Here is a 20854-nt window from a genome sequence, read left to right as displayed (position 1 = left end):
AATGTTTACACAGGCAGTATACCTCTTATCACAGCTGTCAGTCGGTTTAAAATATTGTCATGAAATCAGCTATGTAATGACTGCTGCAGCATGTTGAAGATTGACTTATTGATTTACAAATCCCAGCTGCCAACAGCGTTAAAGCACGGCTCTAATCTGATGAAGAACAATTTCAATATAACATAATGTCAATAGCGAGACAGAGGGTGATGCTTGTTAACACCTGTGCTATTTTATAATTATGTGTGATACATCCGTAACACAATGGCTGGTATTGAATTCACGTGTATGACTTTTTTCGCTTTATATGATAAGGTTATTTTTACTTTTTTATTAGTTTCTGTTTCTGTTTTGTTTAACGACATTGTATTGAGTTGTTACAAAATGTAATTTGTCTTTTGTACCCTGGGTCGCCTAGTCATGTAGAGTTGCCTCCCTTAGCTGTGCCAGAATCAAGTTCCTTGCAGCGATATCCCGTTTGTGGACCTCTCTGTACTATGGCTGCCAGGGGGCACGGGTGGCCCAGTCGTCTAAGGTGCCGCGATTCGCTGTGCAGAGTTGTGTCCCTTGGGCACACCAGAAACCTATGATTGTGGGTTCGAATCCTGGTTCACCCCGAATATGTTTCTAGGTTTGTCAGCACCATACCCGTGCTCGTGGGTTTCACCGAAGTGGTACATGTCTGAGACCTGCATCACTTTGGGCTTTACTCCCACGTTAAGCTGGCACGGCATGATATAACTGATATACTGTTTAAAGCGGCATTAAACCCAACTCACTCGCTCACTATCACTGCCACCAGTCAAAGCTCCCCACTGTGATAGGTTGGTGCAACCATATGTGCCAGAACCTGGTTGTCATGGTTTAAATATCATTTTCACCCCTCCGAATATTCATTGTCCGTCAGCACTATACTAATGCCTGTTGACCTCTGACCTGTCCTCGGCCCTTCCAATCAATATTTCACTGGAGAGGAATAACATTGAGTGTGCCTAATGACACAATGATTGTTAAGGTCAGAGGCTGAAGAGCAGTCATCATACAATCGAGATAATCATCTTATTGATGATATGTTTGTATCATCTTGTGGCCATAGAATTTTAATGAATCTCCACTATTAATACCATATCTGTAACTTCATCATCATTATTTCTTCTCTCTCCTATCATCAGTCAGATAAACTCAGCTTACTGACTAGATAAGGATGTGATGGGGTTGCGATACGATGCATATGCCGATGTGATGAGTGCAATACGATTTGTATGCTGATACAGAACTCATGTTTCCTTAGTTGATATTCTTTCTTGTTGCAGAGGGATCACAACCCAGAATCATTTGATTTTAAATGTCAGAGATTGATATATATTTGGCAGAAACATATAGGCTTGAGGACTGTGCGAATGTTACGTACCGTATTCGACGTAATAAGCCCCAGGGCGCTCTCAAAATTAGAAATAGGGGGCTCTTATTAGAATATTATTTTAGTGAAAAAAACAGAGTTGAAAGATAAATTTTGTGGTTTATGCTGACAGCCTGAAGTGTTTATGTACGACAGATATATTTTTTCCAGAATTTAATTGCCCATAATTAAGGGTGCATATAACACACGAGTGTGTATTATACGCGAATAAATAAGTATTGTGTACTATTATCAATCGGAAGGGGTGCTAATTTGGATTGTTCACTGGCCAATATATTAGCAAATGTCGCCGTGGGCGCTTATTACGTCGAATACGGTAATAGATATGGCGAGTTTTATTTTAGGGTGTTGTTATGCTATTCGCCTGTCGAATGGGTTCGACATCAGATGCACGGGGAGTGACACCTCTGTTGAATGGGTTTGACGTTAGCATGCAGAGCTTTAACACCAACAGGGAAATACTAGAGAATTGCTGGTTGTTGAACAGTGTTGCTTGACATTTTGTTCTTACATCAATAACACTGTAATGTAATGTATTGTATGTATCACTACAATACTGCATCGCTGCATCGTTACAGTGCTATTACTTACCAATATAGACCCGTGAAGTTTCCAGGGAAGAATAGGTCTTCAGCAACCCATACTTGCCGTGAAAGGGGACTATGCTTGTCGTAAAAGGCGACTAACGGGATCGGGTGGTCAGGCTCGCTGACTTGGTTGATACATGTCATCGATCCCAATTGCGTGGATCGATGCTCATGATATCAATCACTGGATTGTCTGGTCCAGACTCGATTATTTCACAGACCGCCGTCATAAAGCTGGAATATTGCTAGGTGCAGCGTTAAACAACAAACAAACAAACAAACAAACAAAACTTACCAATATCAGTTATGGCAGGTTCACATGGGGTTTTATGTTAAGTTTTATACCACAAGCCAATTATGAAATGAGTCTTCTTAGTCTAAAAACTATTAGCACACAAAGTATAGGGTTCATTTCAAAAGACAAAAATCAATCAGTTAATTTGAAACTAGAAACATTTCACACACAGCCAAGCAAGATCTTGTAAAAGTCAGTGAAATTTTGGAATAAAAAACCCTTATTTCTTGATGGCGAAAGAAACACAATTTAACCACAGTACAATATAACCGCTAAAACGTCAGAATTCTCAGGGTGACCTTTAACAAAAGTGTTCTTTTTTAACCCAGAAATGTCATTTGCAGGGGCTTAGAATGTGACAACCATTTCTATGGCAGAGAAGAGCTGATCGAGTTCTTGTGGGTATTTCGCACAATCCTGCCAACTCGGACAGCTTCTGTGTCGTGCAGTGAGGCCGCTGTCCATGATTAAGAGCCTTAGTAAGCCTTTCTTAAGAACACCAGCTGGTTGCAGTGGAGGTGGAAATTGGTTGCCTGCTCCAGCATGAGAGTGTAAATAGTTGTACCAACTGGTGAACCTGGATCTCTCTCTCTCTCTCTCTCTCTCTCTCTCTCTCTCTCTCTCTCTAACTTTGCCTCTCTCTCTCACTTTGCTTCCTCTCTCTTTCTCTCTCATTCTCTCTTTCTTTGCTTTCCTCTCTTTCCCCTTAACTTTCTCTCTCTCATTCTTCCATCTTCTCTCTCTTTCTCTCTAACTTTGCTTCTCTCTGTGTGTCACTCTCTTCTCTTTCTCTCTCCATCCTTTCTCTCACTCACTCACTCACTCACTCACTCACTCACATTATGAAAACATTGCCTATGTTTTTGTCAGTGTCATATGAAAAACAAATACATCAAATACTCTGTCACAAAGACTGTCTGACTCGTCTACCTGATCGTAACCCACCAGTGTGGGCGGTACCTGTATGTTCCAAGGTCTTGGACTCGTGATTGAGTGCTGAAGATTGGCGCCATCCACACCACGTACATTTACACAGATTAATTTGGCTATGGGGATAAAAGGCCTCTCTGGTCTAAGTGCTGTAGGCAAGGGGGAAGGCTGTACACATAGATATGTATCTTCAGCATTAAGAGCTTCTAGAAGATCTTGGAATTTCTTGAAGTTAGTGATTAGTTTGGTGGATTGCTAGCTTCAGAAAGATTGAAAAAGAAGAAGACTAAACAGAGATGTATGAGAGTGAGATACTTATACTCTGATGCTGACACTGGTCGAAGTGTTTTAACGCTCTGTAGGAGAACTACATGACAAAGATGTACTGCATGAGGTGTTCAATTGTAAATGTTGTATTCAGTGATCCCAGGTAATGAAAAGGATGAGAAGGTTTTGAACCTTTTACACAAATCTTGTTTTGTACCTCAGGATTGATAGTTTTTCCTTGTGAATGATTGAAGATTTATTCATTCCAAAAAGTGGTTACTTGAAGAATGGGCTTTTTGTGACTAGAATGGTTTGGCATTTTAAGTAAGCAGATATCCTTATGTTAGAATTAGTGTTAACCGAATGATGACAGTGAGAGTGGAATGTGAACATGTTGTGTTTCAGGGTTACATCCTATGCTTGTCATAAGAGGTACTAGGAAGATAATAATTGGGAGGTTCAAGATCATTGGTCTGTTATTGCGAGACCTCAGATCATAGGTCTGTTTTTGAGAGATCTAAGATAATTGGTCTGATATTGAGAAATCTAAGATAATTGGTCTGTTTTTGAGAGATCTAAGATAATTGGTCTTTTTTTTAGAGATCTAAGATCATTGGTCTGTTTTTGAGAGATCTAAGATAATTGGTCTTTTTTTTAGAGATCTAAGATTATTGGTCTGTTTAATTGCGAGAACTAAGATAATTGGTCTGTTATTGAGAGATCTAATATTATTGGTCTGTTATTGCGGGATCAAAGATCATTTGACTTTTATTGAGAGATCTAGATAATTGGTCTGTTATTGATAGATCTAATATAATTGGTCTGTCTAATGGAGAGATCTAAGATCATTGGTCTGTTATTGAGAGATTTAAGATCATTGGTCTGTTATTGAGAGAACTAAGATAATTGGTCTGGTTTTGAGAGATCTAAGATAATTGGTCTTTTTTGAGAGATCTAAGATTATTGGTCTGTTTAATTGCGAGAACTAAGATAATTGGTCTGTTATTGATAGATCTAAGATAATTGGTCCGTTATTGCGAGATCCAAGATCATTGGTCTGTTATTGAGAGATCTAAGATCATTGGTCTGTTATTGCAAGATCTAAGATAATTGGTCTGTTATTGAGAGATCTAAGATAATTGGTCTGTTATTGAGAGATCTAAGATAATTGGTCTGTTTTTAAGAGATCTAAGATAATTGGTCTGTTATTGAGAGATCTAATATAATTGGTCTGTTATTGAGATATCAAAGATCATTTGACTTTTATTGAGAGATCTAGATAATTGGTCTGTTATTGAGAGATCTTATATAATTGGTCTGTCTAATGGAGAGATCTAAGATCATTGGTCTGTTATTGAGAGATTTAAGATCAAACATGGGGTACTGGGGACCTGGTCTGCCCTGGAATCCTCACAGGGAGACAAGCATGGGGTACAGAGGACCTACTTTGCCCTGGAATTTCCACTGGGATGGCAGCTTTTTAAACACAGACAAAAGTCATCTAGTTATACCCCGACGTAAACAGCCCACTGAGTAAATACCATCCGCTACTGACCCATCTACAATAGCCTCAACAAGAACATTCCCCCAATTTGTGAAAAAGCAAAACTATTAAAGCCATCTCCATGGTTCTATTGATTTTGGAGGCTTGGATCTGAGGAAGGAAAAAACAGATTAAGATTTGTATGACAATATTTATATTGAGATGCTGTCGATGCCATATCATAACTGAACCATTATCTTATATGAAACACAGAATGGTGAAGATATTGATATTGACATGCATAGGTTGCCGCTGTTGTCATGTAGGCTGCAGCTGTTGTCATGTAGGCTGCTGCTGTTGTCATGTAGGTGGCTGCTGTTGTCATGTAGGTGGCTGCTGTTGTCATGTAGGCTGCTGCTGTTGTCATGTAGGCTGCAGCTGTTGTCATGTAGGTGGCTGCTGTTGTCATGTAGGTGGCTGCTGTTGTCATATAGGTGGCTGCTGTTGTCATGTAACATGATGCTGTTGTCATGTAGGTGGCTGCTGTTGTCATGTAGGCTGCAGCTGTTGTCATGTAGGTGGCTGTTGTTCACATGTTGGCTGTAGCTGTTGTCATGGAGGTGGCTGCTGTTGTCATGTAGGTGGCTGCTGTTGTCATGTAGCATGCATCTGTTGTCATGTAGGCTGCAGCTGTTGTCATGTAGGCTGCTGCTGTTGTCATGTAGGCTGCAGCTGTTAAGTCGACTGCAACTGTTGTCATGTAGACTGCTGCTGTTGTAATGTAACATGATGCTGTTGTCATGTCGGCTGCAGCTGTTGTCATGTAGACTGCTGCTGTTGTCATGTAGGCTGCAGCTGTTGTGGTGAAGGCTGCGATTGATGTGTATAGATGCTGCTGTTTCCACCGCTAAGAACCTTTTCACCTATACATTAAAGAAAATAGTCAGTGTGGAGGGAAATTAGGTGTGCTCTTATGCGACTCACGTATTGGCTAGAGGGTAATTATTGATATATATACAACGATATCGATTTGGGGACAGGATGTGTACAGATTGACAAAAGTGTGTTTGTCACAGCGGAAGCCATGAACAGCTGCAAGAATGCTGATGCAGCCTTAAGCAATAATCACTCACTCACTTTGCCTAAAGGACATTTGGTACATTGATACAAGCTGTTAGTTTCACAGGACAGTCAGTGTTGAGCAGGGCTTTGGTATTGGCAATCACTGTCCTCAGGTAATTCTCTCGAATTGCAATCTATTTGTCTATTTATGGACCTTAACTTGCATTTCTTTGATAAACAGGGGGCACAGTCGTCTAAGGCGCCGCGATTCGCTGTGCAGAGTTGTGTCCCTTGGGCATGCCAGAGCCCTATGATTGTTGGTTCAAATCCCAGTTCGCCCCGATTATGTTTCTAGGTTTGTCAGCACCATACACTTGCTCGCGGGTTTCACCAAAGTGGTAAACATCTGAGGATTGCATCACTTCGGGCTTTCCTCCCACATGAAGCTGACACGCTGTGATATAACAGGAATACTGTTAAAAGCGCCGTTAAACCCAACTTACTCACTCACTTTGATAAACAGATTATGACAGCTGAATTTTCAATGGCTAAGATGACCAGGCTGTAAGTCTACCAACAGCGGCGACAACTCCTTCTATCCCCCCCGACAACTTCTGGACCCCCCCCCACCCCACCTCAATTACAGTGATCTGGATGACCTTCCTGAGGTTATTCCTATCCCAGCATGCAGTTCAGTGTATGTAAGAAACTTAAAGTAAATGCATTAAATTATGAACACATAAACCACAATTCGTGTTACCATAGTCAGAATAATTTCTGCCCTCGCTGTCCCTAGGGATCGTCTGGCCTCAAAAACATTATAAAGCATTTGTAAAGTAAGGATGGACTCATGAGACCACAGCCAGACTAGGTGTATGATCCTGTGTTCAGTCACTGAATTCTTTTAAGACTGATTATTTTATTTAAATGAGCATCAATAAAAAATAATTAAATATTTTTTTAACTATTCAAATGAGTATTATTATTCAACACTGTGTTTGAGCAAACTATAAATCAGCATCAGTCCGGACTAGTACAAGCAGCTACACACACACACACACACACACACACACACACACACACACACACACAGACACACGTGCATGCACGTCGCTATATAAGTGCAATACTCTTGGACGCATCGTTAAACCCATTTCACCTCACCTCACCTATGTTCAATTATGTTACAGGATCTGTAAGCCAGTTTTACAAAGTCTTGGATTATGTTGAATACGGTAGGACTTCCATGTGCTGTACAGGTGGGCAGGAACTGGAAGCTCTCGGTTTCTCCCAGAAACATGGCCGTCACCTCCCAGATTTATTGCTGGCAATATCCTCACATTGTGTATAGAGGAAATACACTTTTCCTTATAGAGATGATTGAAAATTGAGTCGTAAAGCTGTACTACAATAAACACAAAAGTCTGTCTGTCTGCTAGGAGTTGCTTTCTTTCCTGTGTAAATGTCAAACATGGCTAAAACAAGGACTGGTCGGCTCGGTGTCAGTATACTGTGTCTGAGTGGGGTATTCATGTTAAACTGCGGCATGGTATCTCAGTGGCCTAGCACTATAAATCGGCATTGTCCAAGCGGAGGCACACACACACACACACACACACACACACACACACACACACACACACACACACACACACACACACACACACACAAAACACACACACAAAACACACACACACACATGCTTGTTGTAAGAGGCATCTAACATGATCGGGTGGTCAGGCTCGCTGACTTGGTTGATGCATGCCATCGTATCCCAAATGCGTGGATGGATGCTCATGGTATCAATCACTGGATTGTCTTGTCCAGATTCGATCAAGATTCGAATTCGATAATTGGATATTGTTCAAGAAAAGTAGCTACAAAAAGAAATAAGTATTTATGTGAATAGATTAACATAAGAGAGAACTGAGTTGAATAAACGAGTAGCGTATTTAACTTTACCTTGATTTACATGGGGATTCCAGGGTAGAATGTGTGATTGAGCCTGTCGATCAAGACGATTTATTAGAATAGCTAGGGTGGCCACATTGTATGACCTGGCTGTTCTTGGGTCAACGTTTCCTGACTGCATGGATTGATGCTCATACTATCAACCACTGGTTTGCTTATTCCTGACTGGAAACATTAAACTTTAAGCATTAAGCTTGAAATTTGTTCTCCATTGGATGTATTTATGTATCACTCATGCTTTGCCTACTGTGTAGACTTTGAAACTGTTCTCTATATCATGGATAAATTAACTCCTCTCATTGATTGCTTTGCCTTCACCATAAACCTTAAGACCTATAAATGAGCTGCTATGATTCATAGTTATCAGGCTTTTGACCTCAAAATGAATTTCATTGACATCCAGTTTCAAAATGGCTCTTTCGTATTCTGCTTGATATTATTGAAATTCAAACATGTTTCTGAAGTCTTCACAACGATTATCACAAAAAGGTTGCGGAAGATGTATGGTGTCAGGTTTCAGCTGCAGAGAGGCAACTGCCAGTATTCCAAATATTGTAAGATTGCATCAGTGTAAGTCTTATAACAAGCTGTGTCTGTTAATTGTCACATTTGTGGGCTATTTCAGCCGATACAGTGAAGCGTTAGACAGACTCTGTTCAAGTACTGTAGATAGAGCTTGAAGCAATTGGCTCCACTGACATTTTCTCATGCATTCCCTCGACATTTAGACCTGCAGCTATGACGTCTGTCAATGAGAAGGGTATTCAGCTTCTATAATGGTGGGTTGTACACTGAAAGCCATGGTATCAACATGATAGATATCTCGGCTATGTTTAGAAATAAATTATTTTGCTAGTCCATTGCTATCCTGTAGTTCTCCATTAATCAATATTTGTTCACTCCAGTTAGTTTACATAAGGACATGTTAAGGTGGCACAAAATGTATTTTTTTCGTTGGAATTGTAATTGGTTTTGTGACTTTGGTTTTCAATGTTTAATATCAGAGCGTACAGATGTTTCTTTTGTTAGACAGCATACTGTTATACTGCTATGAAGGATCTTGGTTAATCCATATTGCTGACCGCCTCCATAGTTTTGTGGACAGAACATCTGCCTGGAGATCCTCGAGCTTGTCTAGACTAACATCTAGTCTCTAAAATGAACATGTCGTACAGAAAAAAACAGTTGTTCAATTATCTTAATCAAAATATAATAAAAGGGAGCCCAGAGACTCTCTGCAGTAATCTAGACTTGCCAAACATTATAGACTTGCATGGGCTGTTTTTGATATATATTTGTATCAGGGTCTGTAAGGCCTTATTGTACCAGCTACAGTATTGAAGACTGTCATTTAGTTACGTTTCATTGCATTATTCAACAATTGTGACCCACCAGGAGAAAAGGAACCTTGTGGGTGCAAGGATACAATTGTGCTGTGACGTCATAAGACGTTGATGTCAACTTACTTCAGTGAGGATCGCCATGTGTGCGGACTGTACAAAAATATCTTATTTTTCCCTCTTTTAGTTCGTAATGTAATAAAAACATTATTTCAAAATCTTTCAGCAGACATGTCTACGTTCAGTTCATCAGACATTACATCTAAAAACTGCAATTATTACATAACAGTTATAAGTCGGAAAATGAGTCATAATGGTTGATGCCATGTGTCTCGATAATAAATATGAATATAAGCTTGTGAAGTGTATTTATGTGTCTCTAAGATCCTGCAGTTTTAAAGTATAATGAAGGGGCTGTCGGGTAGCCCAGTGGTTAAAGCGTTCGCTCGTCACGCTGAAGACCCGGGTTCGATTCCCGACATGGGTACAATGTGTGGAGCCCATTTCTGGTGTCCCCCGCCGTGATGTTGCTGGAATATTGCTAAAAGCGACTTAAAACCCTACTCACTCACTCACTAAAGTATAATGAAAAGTCTGAATGTGGTTTTTCACCCATAAGTTCCTGATCTCATGATTGGTCATAATTACGGGATATCGTACATCAGCCTCCTCTTTAGGAAATGAAAGATGGAGGTCTTGTGAGGATGGAGTACAGGGCCTCTTTCTACAAAGAGTTCTTGGTGCTAGATTAACTTCCTTAGACTTATGGTAGTCGTAGTGTTAAAGTCGCTTTATAGAATGAGGCCCTGGGCTACAAGGAGAGTTTCAGATTGGTATCACACAACATTCCGCACGAGGTGTTTATGGGAGCTTATTACATGTGCTGAATTATTTTAATCACAACCTGACGAAATAAGCTGTCAAGCCTGTGTAGATCACTTTGAGCAAGACCATTACAACGGAGGATGAATTTGACCTGCAGACCTCAATCCACAAAGCAATTTTACTGTTTATGGACTATAGTAAGTCTATATGTCATTGCTGAATCGATGATCCTAAGTTCTTGGGGCAGAATATATTGTTGTTGTTTTGTCACTTCATTGGGTGATACTGATTGGGCAATAGAGCACCGGTGCAACAGATTTGATTGGCTGAGAATACCCAGATTATCACAGGTTGAATGATCAGTGTTATATTTGTTACATTTTGCAGATGTTTGCAAAAATGAGTGAGCAAAAACTCCTAAGTATTAATTTTTGTATTTCTAGTTCCATAAATTTGTTTTTCTATGACTATTGAAAGAGGGGGATGGTCTGTGATTTAAAACAAACCAAAATAGACTCCTGAAAAAAATGTATTTTGTGTTTGTTTTCCTCCTTACCCTAATTATACCCCGAAAAATTATTTTCGGTGGACAGAAAGTCAATTGGTCAGCTCCTTCCATAGAAGTGAAGTTTTGACGGAGGTCCGGGTTCTATTCCCAACATGGGTCATGCCCATGCTTGGTTCCCCTGCAGTAACGTCGGTGTAGTACAACCCAAATCTCGCTGTCCATGTGTGCTTGATCTAATGTGTGTTTTCTGTTTCACAGGGGAGCAAGGAAAACCCGTGGCAATCAACAAAGACAACCTCTCTCCTGCAGATCGGAAGAAGTATGACGATGGTTGGCAGAAAAATGCCTACAACCAATATGCTAGTGATATGATCTCGCTCCATAGAAGTCTGCCAGACGTCCGAGACAAAGAGTAAGTCTAGATTAGGCTTGACCCCCTGTGGTCCCGAGCGTCCTATGCTGGTCGTAAGAGAGTGGCGAAATGGATTGGTTGGTCAGCCTTGGTGACTTGGCTGATGGTATATCATCATATCCCGAAGGCGTGGATTGTTGTTCACAATATCAATCACTTGATTGTCTAGATCATGCTTGTCACAGACCAGGAGTAAGTCTAGATCATGCTTGTCACAGACCAGGAGTAAGTCTAGATCATGCTAGTCACAGACAAGGAGTAAGTCTAGATCATGCTAATCACAGACAAGGAGTAAGTCTAGATCATGCTAGTCACAGACAAGCAGTAAGTCTAGATCATACTAGTCACAGACAAGGAGTAAGTCTAGATCATGCTAGTCACAGACAAGGAGTAGGTCTATATCATGCTATTCACAGACAAGGAGTAAGTCTAGATCATGCTAATCACAGAAAAGCGGTAAGTCTAGATCATGCTATTCACAGACAAGGAGTAGGTCTAGATCATGCTAATCACAGACAAGGAGTAAGTCTAGAACATGCTAATCGCAGACAAGGAGTAAGTCTAGAACATGCTTATCACCGACAAGGAGTAGGTCTAGTTCATGCTTGTCACAGACAAGGAGTAAGTCTAGATCATGCTAGTCACAGACAAGCAGTAAGTCTAGATCATGCTATTCACAGACAAGGAGTAAGTCTAGATCATGCTAATCACAGAAAAGCAGTAAGTCTAGATCATGCTAATCGCAGACAAGGAGTAAGTCTAGAACATGCTTATCACAGACAAGGAGTAGGTCTAGATCATGCTAATCCCAGACAAGCAGTAAGTCTAGATAATGCTAATCACAGACGAGGAGTAAGTCTAGATCATGTTGGTTGTCAGGGAGGGGGCCGATTAGTTTTGTCTCACAGTCAATCTGATTCCGGATAGCCTCATTGCAGCCGGCCATGGAGCGTCGCTTATATGTGAAGTTCCGGATAATGTTGTTTACAGGGATGGAAATGGGATAAATGGCAGTGAGAAATTGCTGATTACTTGACACAGCGATATCTAGTGAAGACTCAAGTTTACATTTGGAAAGTTAACTCTATGCAGACAAGAATTTGAGAATTTTTCTACACATTCTTATGAACAGCATCTAGATGATTTTGGATTTCAAGTTACCCCCTGGCACACTATTGATGTGTTGAAAACACTCACTCACTCACTCACTCACTCACTCACTCACCCATCCCCCCACCCACCCACCCACCCACTCACTCACTCACTCACTCACTTGTTCACTCACTCACTCACTCACCCACTCACCCATCCCCCCACCCACCCACCCACCCACCCACCCACTCACTCACTCACTCACTCACTCACTCACCCAAACACCCACTCACTCACTCACCCACTCACTCACTCACTCACTCACTCACCCATCCCCCCCACCCACCCACTCACTCACTCACTCACTCACCCATCCCCCCACCCACCAACCCACCCACCCACCCACTCACTCACTCACTCACCCAAACACCCACTCACTCACTCACTCTCTCACCCAAACAACCACTCACTCACTCACTCACTCACTCAGCCACTCACTCACTCACCCTGCCACTCGCCCTGCCACTCGCCCTGCCGCTCACTCTAACGAGGTCTTTTTCAGCTAAGGAAGTTTAATTTTGGGTGTCGATGTTTCAGGATAGTTGTACATCATTTTACATGCAACACATTTTTATTATTATTATTTTCAGTAAAATAGTTAGGTGACAACGATACTGCACACCTCTCGCCACTCAGCCACCCATGTTAGAGCAGCAAGTTAGTCTGCGTGGTTCTCCAGGCACTCCATCCTTCATTATAGCGCAATGAGACACACGGGAGGCGCAGACGATAAATAGAATAGGAGATTTTTCACCAGACAAACGGAGACGAGATTACATAGGCAGGAGTCTCCCTAGAGAAAAAAATCACGAAATCAATTTGTCACATCAGTGGAAAATTTAAATTTTATTATGTCTGTATTTGTTGTGACGTTTTTTGCACACCCAAACCCAGACAGTGGAAAAACAATCGAAAAAAATGCATGACGGACATCATCAACCATCAGTGGGTGTTTTATTTATCTGAACTTAAGTATTTTGCTTTTAAAGGAATAGTTGCTGGGGAAGGAAAGGAAACAAAGTGTTAAAATGTAAGCTTTTGAAACTTTTCTTGAATTGCAAGTAAAATCAATATGCAGTGTTTTCGTCCTGGGTCTCTAAGTAGAACCGACTATGGACATGTAGAATTTTCGGCCTTGTGATTATTTGACATACGAGCTCGTGTAAACAGTGGCTTGAAATCCTGTTACAAAATTGGAAAAAAGTTTAAACTATCTTGTTAATTTTGTGCTTGCCAAACGTTTTGTTGTGCAATTGCCTTATTTGCACTGAATCACTCCACATTCCATCGAAAACAATTGCGCCTCACAAAAAATTCTCCGTTCTGAAAAACATTGCATTTGACAAAGGGTAGCATTTTCAAATGTTTTAACATACTTGCTGAGTGGGATATAACTGATTACTGAGATGTAGGGGATATATATTGCTAACTGTGACATATATGGTATATTGCTGACTCCAATATAAATAGTACATTGCTGACTATGATATAAATATGGTATATTGCTGACTATGATATAAATAGTATATTGTTGACTATGATATAAATGGTATATTTCTTACTATGATATAAATGGTATATTGCTGACTATGATATAAATAGTATATTTCTTACTATGATATAAATGGTATATTGCTGACTATGATATAAATAGTATATTACTGGCTATGATATAAATGGTATATTGCTGACTATGATATAAATAGTATATTTCTTACTATGATATAAATGGTATATTGCTGACTATGATATAAATGGTATATTGCTGACTCCAATATAAATAGTACATTGCTGACTATGATATAAATATGGTATATTGCTGACTATGATATAAATAGTATATTGTTGACTATGATATAAATGGTATATTTCTTACTATGATATAAATGGTATATTGCTGACTATGATATAAATAGTATATTTCTTACTATGATATAAATGGTATATTGCTGACTATGATATAAATAGTATATTACTGGCTATGATATAAATGGTATATTGCTGACTATGATATAAATAGTATATTTCTTACTATGATATAAATGGTATATTGCTGACTATGATATAAATGGTATATTGCTGACTATGATATAAATGGTATATTGGTGACTATGATATAAATAGTATATTGGTGACTATGATATAAATGATATAAATGATAACTGGAATGCAAATGAATCCTTGGTCGGGGAACAAATAAAACCGCATTTGAGCAGATACTAGTACCTGGATACCTGTGGTATATAAATGTGTAGTTTAATAATTAATAATAATAAACTGGTATGTTGCTGACTTTATTATAGATGGTCATCCACTCAAGTTGTGTATATTTGATGCAGTATCCCTGTGTTAGTTTAGCTGTAGCCTACATTTAAAGCTGTTTACTTTCCCATTTTCAGAAGCTATTTACATTAAGTTTATAAATACATAGAATACATTTGCAAAATAATTTTAATGTAGAAATCTTTATTTGTTTGAAACCTAGGTCAGATTTACATGTATTCTTTGAAACTTGTTAAAATATTTTAATCTCATGTTAAAAATCTTTGGTTATTTTCATAGTTCATGATTAAGATTGAGAGTAATTAAACTTAATGTTCAGCTTCAGCGTTCCATGTGAAGTTTATTATCTTACGACAAAATTTAGCCGGAATGTAAATAGGCTAAACTGTATGATGTCAAAAACATTTCAAATAAGGATGTCATTGAATAACATTTAATCTTTTAAAATTTGATCTTTTAGACTGAATGTTTTTATGGTATTAGAATTTACAGCTCCCTTAATGGATCAGTTTTGTAATGTGTACCCAATTGTGGAGACATTTATTTATCTTAGAAAAAAAGTTGGACTTTCAAGTGTGTGTGTTTTGTTATGGGTCCATCTCATTCACTGCCGCCACTGCCGCCACAGAGTGGAATAATTGAGACATTCACCAAGCTTATCACTCTTCAAATCTCACCTGAGAACGTGTCAGTTCCTGATCGCCTTTCAAGATTAACTTTTCTCACTGTGATTGAGCATGCATTGTGGAGTAATGTGAGATATATATAACTTGACTTTGATGATGATGATCAATGATGATGATGATGATGATGATGATGGTGGTGATGATGATGATCGTGGTGATGATGATGATCGTGGTGATGATGATGATGATGATGATGGTGATGATAATGGTGGTGATGATGATGATGGTGGTGGTGATGATGATGGTGGTGATGATGATGATCGTGGTGATGATGATGATCGTGGTGATGATGATGATGATGATGATGGTGATGATAATGGTGGTGATGATGATGATGGTGGTGGTGATGATGATGGTGGTGGTGGTGATGATGATGGTGGTGATGATGATGGTGATGATCGTGGTGATGATGATGGTGATGGTGATGATGATGGTGGTGATGATGATGATGATGATGATGATGATGACGATGGTGGTGATGATGATGATGATGATGATGATGATGGTGGTGGTGGTGGTGATGATGATGGTGGTGATGATGATGGTGATGATGATGACATGAAAACCTAGTTGCACCAGGAGCATGTGGACACGAAAACCTAGTTGCACCCAACAGAACAAGGTTGCACCATGTCCCATTAATCAAAGTTGAAACAGGCGGGTCAGCTGCCAGGGTCACATTAATTAATGACGTGTTGCTGTAAATCATAATGGGAACATGAGCTCATTATCTTGAAGAACCCGCAGTTTGATACCCACGAAAGTATGAGAAATTACACAAAACACAGAGATTAGTGATATAGTATGGTGTTATTTGTAAGTGTCTTAATTTCTTAGGGGGCACGGGTGGCCCAGTCATCTAAGGCGCCGCGATTCGCTGTGCAGAGTTGCGTCCCTTGGGCACTCCAGAAACCTATGATTGTGGGTTTGTAATCCCGGTTCGCCCCGATTATATTTTTAGGTTTGTCAGCACGATACCCGTGCTCGTGGGTTTCACCGAAGTGGTAAACGTCTGAGACCTGCATCACTTCAGGTTTTCCTCCCACATTTAGCTGACATGCCGCAATATAACTGGAATATTGTTAAAAGCGGCATTAAACCCAACTCACTCACTCACTCACTTAATTTCTTATGTACATATTTTAAGACCAATGTTGAACGAGTAATGGTTAGCCAGACACAAATTTTAATTTTTCACTTAAACATCAGGTTGCATATTTTCAACAATAGGTTGCAGTGGTGCATGTTTTATGTCGCTAAATCGAGCCCTAGAAAGGTGATATGTTCAAACCGTCTTTATGACAATGTTATTAATTCCTCAGTGATTTTTTATAAACAGGCCCTGAAATATTTTGTATATCTTTTGTCTACAGACCATGAGTCACAATATTCTGTATTCATTTTTTATCATAAATACAAACATGTCAGTTCTCCGCAGAGGGGGGCGGTCGGGTAGCCTAGTGGTTGAGGCGTTGGCTCGTCACGCCGAAGACATGGGTACAATGTGTGAAGCCCATTTCTGGTGTCCCCCGCCGTGATATTGCTGGAATATTGCTAAAAGCGGCGTAAAACCAAACTCACTCACTCACTCCGCAGAGGAGGGATTTTCATCCATGGTGAACGTCATTCATTTATTCCAGATTCTGCCAGTGTATGTTCAAAAAGAGTTAGTACAAGAAATCAATTGGACAACCAGTAGAAGTTAATGACCATGTATCATCATGATCATATTACAAGCATTGCTTTGATTTCCATCAGTGATTATCATACTTGAAGCAAAGGTGCACTTTCACTAGAATTGCAGACATTTCAGATACTCTTTGGCTGTCTTTTTCATGACAAAGCTCCATTTGTCAAAATTATTGCTGATACGAGAATGTTTGATGTCATAATTTGTCTATAGATGAAAAGTCAGTCGTCCTGAAAGTGCTTTAAGAACTTCAAAGGAGTTTCATGCAAATTCACAACTATATAAATCAATTTATATTCATTAGAAAATGGACAAAGGCACCAAGACCAGTCTTGGTAGGAAGGGTGTTGGAGTTGAAATCAGGGCATCAATTTGGAACAGAAATGTTCATTTCCTTTGGGAAATTTCATGCTCAGCTGTCGGATAAATAATTCATGATTTCTTCAAAAATGGAAAAGCATCCCCAATGTGAGTACCTAGGGTTAGACTTCGATGAACTTAAGAACGAGTTCCTTCATCTTCGACCTTCGTCTGGCCTTACAGTCCCACTGCTTTTTGGATTTAATTGATTATTATTGATTCAAAAATTATTTGATGGGATTGGGGGACAGATTTGTCCGTAGTCCCGAAGTGTTTAAGACTTGTTGAAGACATCAATCGTCCAAACTTGGATTGAATATACATGCTAGTGACAGTTGTGAAATTAACAACAAGGGGACGTTCAGTTGACTGTCTAACCAAGAGTGTCAGGACAGATAGAACAGCTCAGGTGGGGGAGGGTCAGGACAGATGGAACAGCTCAGGTGGGGGAGAGTCAGGACAGATAGAACAGCTCAGGTGGGGAGTGTCAGGACAGATAGAACAGCTCAGGTGGGGGGAGAGACAGGACAGATAGAACAGCTCAGGTGGGGGAGAGACAGGACAGATAGAACAGCTCAGGTGGGGGAGAGACAGGACAGATAGAACAGCTCAGGCGGGGGAGTGTCAGGACAGATAGAACAGCTCAGGTGGGGGAGAGACAGGACAGATAGAACAGCTCAGGTGGGGGGAGAGACAGGACAGATAGAACAGCTCAGGTGGGGGAGGGTCAGGACAGATGGAACAGCTCAGGTGGGGGGAGTGTCAGGACAGATAGAACAGCTCAGGTGGGGGGAGAGACAGGACAGATAGAACAGCTCAGGTGGGGGGGAGAGACAGGACAGATAGAACAGCTCAGGCGGGGGAGTGTCAGGACAGATAGAACAGCTCAGGTGGGGGAGAGACAGGACAGATAGAACAGCTCAGGTGGGGGGAGAGACAGGACAGATAGAACAGCTCAGGTGGGGGAGGGTCAGGACAGATGGAACAGCTCAGGTGGGGGGAGTGTCAGGACAGATAGAACAGCTCAGGTGGGGGGAGAGACAGGACAGATAGAACAGCTCAGGTGGGGGGAGAGACAGGACAGATAGAACAGCTCAGGTGGGGGGAGAGACAGGACAGATAGAACAGCTCAGGTGGGGGAGAGACAGGACAGATAGAACAGCTCAGGTGGGGGGAGAGACAGGACAGATAGAACAGCTCAGGTGGGGGGAGAGACAGGACAGATAGAACAGCTCAGGTGGGGGAGAGACAGGACAGATAGAACAGCTCAGGTGGGGGGAGAGACAGGACAGATAGAACAGCTCAGGTGGGGGGAGAGACAGGACAGATAGAACAGCTCAGGTGGGGGAGAGACAGGACAGATAGAACAGCTCAGGTGGGGGAGCGTCAGGACAGATTGACTGGCTCAGGTGGGGGGAGAGACAGGACAGATAGAACAGCTCAGGTGGGGGGGAGACAGGACAGATAGAACAGCTCAGGTGGGGGGAGAGACAGGACAGATAGAACAGCTCAGGTGGGGGAGCGTCAGGACAGATAGAACAGCTCAGGTGGGGGGAGAGACAGGACAGATTGACTGGCTCAGGTGGGGGGAGAGACAGGACAGATAGAACAGCTCAGGTGGGGGAGGGTCAGGACAGATAGAACAGCTCAGGTGGGGGGAGAGACAGGACAGATAGAACAGCTCAGGTGGGGGAGTGTCAGGACAGATTGACTGGCTCAGGTGGGGGGAGAGACAGGACAGATAGAACAGCTCAGGTGGGGGAGGGTCAGGACAGATAGAACAGCTCAGGTGGGGGGAGAGACAGGACAGATAGAACAGCTCAGGTGGGGGGAGAGACAGGACAGATAGAACAGCTCAGGTGGGGGAGCGTCAGGACAGATTGACTGGCTCAGGTGGGGGGAGAGACAGGACAGATAGAACAGCTCAGGTGGGGGGAGAGACAGGACAGATAGAACAGCTCAGGTGGGGGGAGAGACAGGACAGATAGAACAGCTCAGGTGGGGGGAGAGACAGGACAGATAGAACAGCTCAGGCGGGGGAGAGACAGGACAGATAGAACAGCTCAGGTGGGGGGAGAGACAGGACAGATAGAACAGCTCAGGTGGGGGGAGAGACAGGACAGATAGAACAGCTCAGGTGGGGGGAGAGACAGGACAGATAGAACAGCTCAGGTGGGGGGAGAGACAGGACAGATAGAACAGCTCAGGTGGGGGAGAGACAGGACAGATAGAACAGCTCAGGTGGGGGGAGAGACAAGACAGATAGAATGTTCATTCAAGGATATGTTCAGATCTAGACATTTTATTTTAGCACTGTGTGTCTTCTGTTGTCCAAATAGATCATCATCATCATCATTATCATAGGTGTTGTTTTCATCATCATCATTATTATCATATTAATAATAATACACTTTCGGAATCATCTGGTTGAAAAGACATTTTCAGATCAAATCTTTTGTCAGGGCTGATCTTGTAATGTGAGGATTAATGGTTAGCTCACCTGGGGCAAAGGAGATTAAGTGCTTTAGTCATTTCATGCCACCCAGCATCTGTTTGACTTCATTAACTTTTCCCATTTACGACATGATGGCCCCAGTTGCTTGTGTAATGAGGCTGAAACTTGGCCTGATTGGTCAACGTAATCAGTCCCTTGTAGAATTCCAGGCGCCTGTCCATAGTGCCAGACATATGCCTTACTTAATAATGCCAGTACTTTGTGCCGGACATATGCCTTACTTGATAATGCCAGTACTTTGTGCCAGACATATGCCTAACTTGATAATGCCAGTACTTTGTGCCGGACATATGCCTTACTTGATAATGCCAGTACATAGTGCCAAACATATGCCTTACTTGATAATGCCAGTACATAGTGCCAGACATATGCCTTACTTGATAATGCCAGTACTTTGTGCCGGACATATGCCTTACTTGATAATGCCAGTACTTTGTGCCAGACATATGCCTAACTTGATAATGCCAGTACTTTGTGCCGGACATATGCCTTACTTGATAATGCCAGTACATAGTGCCAAACATATGCCTTACTTGATAATGCCAGTACATAGTGCCAGACATATGCCTTACTTGATAATGCCAGTACTTTGTGCCGGACATATGCCTTACTTGATAATGCCAGTACTTTGTGCCAGACATATGCCTAACTTGATAATGCCAGTACTTTGTGCCAGACATATGCCTTACTTGATAATGCCAGTACTTTGTGCCAGACATATGCCTTACTTAATAATGCCAGGACTTTGTGCCAGACATATGCCTTACTTGATAATGCCAGTACTTTGTGCCAAACATATGCCTTACTTGAAAATGCCAGTACTTTGTGCCAGACATATGCCTTACTTGATAATGCCTGTACATAGTGCCAGACATATGCCTTACTTGATAATGCCAGTACTTTGTGCCAGACATATGCCTTACTTGATAATGCCAGTACTTTGTGCCAGACATATGCCTTACTTGATAATGCCAGTACTTTGTGCCAGACATATGCCTTACTTGATAATGCCAGTACTTTGTGCCGGACATATGCCTTACTTGATAATGCCTGTACATAGTGCCAGAC

The 20854-nt window shown here is 41.3% G+C and overlaps 1 protein-coding gene across 10 annotated transcripts in view; it reads left to right on the top strand.

The window, feature by feature from the left end:
• LOC124130846 (polypeptide N-acetylgalactosaminyltransferase 5-like) overlaps positions 1–20854 on the top strand; it is a 390720-nt gene that overhangs the window by 335481 nt on the left and 34385 nt on the right. For all 10 annotated transcript variants that reach the window (XM_046493865.2, XM_046493869.2, XM_046493866.2 and 7 more), the window contains one exon: positions 10947–11100. In XM_046493865.2, the coding sequence (XP_046349821.1) occupies positions 10947–11100 (154 nt within the window). The remainder of the gene's footprint in view (positions 1–10946; positions 11101–20854) is intronic.

Source organism: Haliotis rufescens, unplaced genomic scaffold (assembly GCF_023055435.1).
Source record: "Haliotis rufescens isolate VD_foot unplaced genomic scaffold, xgHalRufe1.0.p SCAF_10, whole genome shotgun sequence".
In the NCBI taxonomy this organism is placed as follows: Eukaryota; Metazoa; Mollusca; class Gastropoda; order Lepetellida; family Haliotidae; genus Haliotis; species Haliotis rufescens.
Note: the sequence above shows the minus strand (reverse complement) of the source record. Positions and strands in the feature narration are given on the sequence as shown.